Here is a 5,000-nt window from a genome sequence, read left to right as displayed (position 1 = left end):
GAGGAAAAGAATGATACTGTGATGATGGTGATGCTAGAATGGACAGAGAAAAATAGATGGAAGGCGGTGTTGAAAACCTGATGTTCGAAAATATGAAAATGGAAATCATGCAATGGTAGTGATGATGATGGAGTTGATGAGTGCAGGAGATAATTATAGGAAATTAACTGGTCTTCATTATTTTGACAGAAGTAAATAATAAAAGAATGTTTTCGATAAAGATAACAAAAAGGGGGGAAAAAGTGACTAGTTGAATTTGAATGTTGATGAGGACCTAAGATACCTGGTAAACATGACAGAATATTTGGGATGATGTAGAAAAAAAACCCCAGAAAACAGAAGATAAACGGGAAGGAAGTGGGAGATAGCGAGAAAGCAGGAGAATAAGGATATAACAACGAATACCATGATGATAACAATTAACAGAGGCGACAGCTCATTAACTGTACACGAAATGACAATTAGTGTTTAATCGACAATGCAACGAAGACTGATTTTGTGGGTCAACACTAACATCTCATTTGTCAAGGTGTGCAATGAACACATGCATTGAATCATAGTCAGAAAGTACACCTTAGACATGCGATGCCTCTTCACCAAACACTGCTTCCTTAGTGTTACTACGTTGATTCTATCCAGATTATATTTTTACAGGGCGAGGAAACCATTAAACGATAATTCATAAGTTACTATATAGCGTGCGATACGGCAGGGTACCGATGGAGGAGAGATATATCGAAGAGGATCAACACGAGTCGAGTTATGTCTCACAGCTTCTCACAAGGCTTGGTCTGCAATGTGCTGAAAGAAGAAAATAGGAAAGAGGTTAGTCTTTTGGAGATTAACATGCTAATCATACAAATGTCAATAAAGAACAAGTTCAAACACTAACAAAACAAGGTAAGTAGCAGAAGTTATTAGAAGGCATTTTACCCAGTTGTTGAAAACTGAAAAGAAGTGCAGTGAAGAAGGAAAATGCCAATATGGATAATACAAAAAGGTGAGAACAGAAAAGGATTATGATCAGGTTTATATATATGTATATATATGTATATATATATATATATATATATATATATATATATATATATATATATATATGTATATATATATGTATATATATATATATACATATATATATATATATATATATATATATATATATATATATATATATATATACATATATATATACAGTATATATATACATATATATATGTATTTATATACCTTTGTGGTAAACGTTACCTGATTTTCATATTTTTAGACAAATCATATTTGTCTTCTTAATCATATGGCTACGAGTGTTAACTGAGCTTTGATAATACTTCAATCGGCAAAATTTATGAAACGCCCAAATACATACACTAGTTAGTAATACTTGGATGGAAAAAATATCATTATGGTGTTGTGCGTATCCTATACCGGTCGTTGGATTTTTTTTTGCTGTATACGATTTTTGTTCTCAAGAAATTTACATAATATTCATCGCATCCTTTGTTACGTAATCCATATTTTCCTATATTTTTGGAAGGTTTGTTTTTTAGCTAAGGCCTCAGTAACCGAAGAGTCAGCCATATTAAGCTATACGGGAGCAAAAGGATACTAATCTTCCCTGTGGTATCCAGGTCTGAAATTTTGAATCTATTATTATTTGTTTCCTTAGGCTTCCACTACATCAGAAAGAAGATTTTTATTTGATTCACTCATGAATTACTTCTAATTCCACATTCTCATCATCAGGGGAACAAATTAGTTTGTTTTCAGTAGTCTTTACTGATATATTATAACTGATGAAATGATTGTGATATGTCTTGATAGTAAGATTGCTGGACATTCGGAGAAGGAACTCTTATCGACCTTTTCGCTCTATGGTTACCTCACACCACAATTATTTGAAAAGGAATGAAAACAACACCAAATATAACACACTTCTCTCTCTTTAATTTCCTCATATGAAAGTTTTAATTGTTCACTGTAAAGAGAGTCACATCCAAGTGGAAATGTGTCTGACTCACAATACTTCGGTAGAGGGCTCAAACGCCAATGCCAACCCGATGATTTTCACTAGTGTTCCTGACCCTACATTTCTTCTTCAGCTGGATATAGCTGTTGATGGATCTGCAGTTATTATCAGTCATTTCCTGGTCCTATCCTGAACGTAGAGGGGCCTGGACCCTGACCATGATATTGTGTGTTTTTGGGGTCATTCTTTATGGAAACTTTAATAAGGTCTTTTAAAGTTTTGTTTCCATAACCCTAAATCGAATCCAGTCCTCTGAAAATTGAAAAACAAGATTCGCTTTGATGGCTGACCCTAAACACAATTTAGATTACACGGTAGCTTTTGAGAAATTCGTATCCAATAAAAATGATTAAATTGAGAGAATAATGGCGAAAAAGCAATGGATGATACTGATAAGAAATATTCGGTAGGCGGTAAATTTTGAAAGGCATCTGCATCTTACCAGTAATAAACTACAATATACAATAATAAAACCAAATAAGAAAGATGCAGTTGCTATCACTAGCAAATTACTCTTTCTGTCAAACCAGTAACTCAGTAACCAGCGATAGTAAGGAAAATTAAGAAAACATAGTAAAAGCAGTACCGATCAAAGTAGAGCCGTAAATGCATTACAAATTCTTAATTGGGTTAGTGTCACTTCATGGATCGGATACTTGGAGATACTTTCATGAAGCAAATAAGAAGCATGGATCTATCACAGAGATCGTGGAAACCAGATAATATGAACTATAGCCTTAGAGGTCTCGTATTACGGAGGATGAACGCTAAGTCTCTTCTATTTGTCTTTGATTTAGAAATTTCGTATAACAATTAAATTGCCAAAAGAAGTGGAGATACCATCTGTATAGTTTCATATGTTTCTGCAGTACTCTTCCTTTTACCTTTTAAAGAAAAAATTAAAAATTACACTGTACAATATAATCTGAGTATCTAAAGATCAAATGATATATATGTATTGATATATACAGATGAATAGATGGATAGCCAATATATACATATATATTATATAATATATATGATGTATATATATATACATAAAACATATATATATATATATATATATATATATATATATATATATATATATATATATATATACATATATATATATACATATATATATATAATTTATATATATATACATATATATATATATATATATATATATATATATATATATATATATATATATATATATATATATATGTGTGTGTGTGTGTGTGTGTATATACATATATATATATATATATATATATATATATATATATATATATATATATATACATATATGAAGTGAGAAAGGGAGAAAGGGAGAGTTGAAGGGAGGTGGGGTCTTCGCATTTGGAAAGAAAACATGTCTGTTTTTTTATTGATGTATTTCCCTATCGAGCCGCGCCTAATCTCGTCCATCGGCTTCTATAGGTGTGAGAAGGCGGAGGAGCACGACACAAAAGGAAGTCTGCAGTAACCAATCACAGAAGGGAAAAAGGGAGGATGAAGGAAGAACACAAAAGGGAAACTTCTATAAATAGCAATGAATTCCTGTGAAGTCAACTCGAAGAAACTCTTGCTTTTTAAATCCCAAGTGGAGATTGAGGCACATAAAAGAAATTGTGGTCCCGGAACTAAATGTTTATTCGGAGCCACAGTTCGTCCAATGCGTCAAAGGACGTGGGCCTTCCGTTTTCAAGGGCCTCCTGAATATATGGATCGTCTCGGTCGGAAATAGAAAAAAGGAGACGGTATTCTGTGAATAAGCAAAATTGGGGGAAATGCTGTGATAAGAGAAAACGAGAAAATCTTTAGATAGGATAGAAAGTTATTTTTTTTTTTTTTTTTTGCGAATTATAATAATAATGAATCGTGCGCTCCCAGAGGTGACCGTATATATTGCTAAAGGATAAAGGGAATTTTTGGACATAAGTAATCAAAATAGTAATCTGGGATAAAATCATTATTATATATGGCACTTTTAGGAAAAAGTTAAGTTTTCAGGGCTTCTGATATATTCCTAAAAATCTTTTACAGAGAATTTAGCGAGACCTACATATGAGAGAGAGAGAGAGAGAGAGAGAGAGAGAGAGAGAGAGAGAGAGAGAGAGAGGGAGAGAGATCTGTAAAAAAAATGTTGGAATACATTTTGTAAGGCACTCTTCCGGGAATGATACTCTTTGAAATCAGAAATCTTCTATTGAAAATTGGTCAGTCCTGTATAAAGCGTCAGACAGTATCCTATTATAAAAGAGTCTTTCATATTAAGGTCCTTGGAAGTATCAAATGCCGACTGACATCTCGTCAAAATACAGATTTTGGTAAAGAGTGAAGGTCAAAAGTCAGGATAAAAGACAAAATCTAAACAATAATAATTCTTATGAATATTCAATATCTACTACTGTGTATATTGATGGGAATCTCTAAGGACATTAAGAAATTCAAGATAAAGTAGAGTAGTTAAAAATAAGTTTAAAATTTGGAGAATACTCTGCACAGTAGTGTATAGTATACATTATAATTACATTATTTAAATACTATAAACTTAAGAACAGACTGGAATAAAGACTACTGATTCATAATTATATATCAATAACGCCTCTCTTCCTATCTATTGCTATATAGTTGAAAGCAAAATACGGGACTTCCAGCCTTCAATTATAACTGTCTGAATTTGAAAGTAAATCAACTATAAATAGAGCTTACGACAGTTGAATTTAAATTGAACTTACTGTAATTGGGTCTCGATGAGCCTCTAAACTTATCGTTGGAACTTCGAACTGTATGTCTTCGTCATCTGGAAGACACGAGAGGAATAAGGAAATGAAATTCATGAGCCAATGAAGAACCAGACATTAGTTTTTAAAAGATTTTTGACAAGCATCATCATTCTTAAATCTGAAAAAAAAAAATGATTAACAATGACATAATGATATTTGATTAACGATTAAACTTGCAGTTTTCTTTATTCTGTAACAAA

The 5,000-nt window shown here is 32.1% G+C and overlaps 1 protein-coding gene across 1 annotated transcript in view; it reads right to left on the bottom strand.

Moving 5' to 3' along the window:
* The window catches only part of LOC137622904 (nephrin-like), an 838,006-nt gene that overhangs the window by 2,540 nt on the left and 830,466 nt on the right, over positions 1–5,000 (bottom strand). The window contains exons 16-17 of the mRNA XM_068353453.1: positions 4,753–4,817; positions 1–801 (exon numbers count right to left, since the gene is read on the bottom strand). The exon at positions 1–801 is cut by the window's left edge and continues 2,540 nt beyond it. Of these exons, the coding sequence (XP_068209554.1) occupies positions 778–801; positions 4,753–4,817 (89 nt within the window). The 3' untranslated portion in view covers positions 1–777. The remainder of the gene's footprint in view (positions 802–4,752; positions 4,818–5,000) is intronic.

This window comes from Palaemon carinicauda, chromosome 30 (assembly GCF_036898095.1).
Source record: "Palaemon carinicauda isolate YSFRI2023 chromosome 30, ASM3689809v2, whole genome shotgun sequence".
NCBI classification, from domain to species: Eukaryota; Metazoa; Arthropoda; class Malacostraca; order Decapoda; family Palaemonidae; genus Palaemon; species Palaemon carinicauda.
The sequence above is the reverse complement of the archived record's forward strand: the minus strand, read 5'-3'. Positions and strand labels throughout refer to the sequence as shown.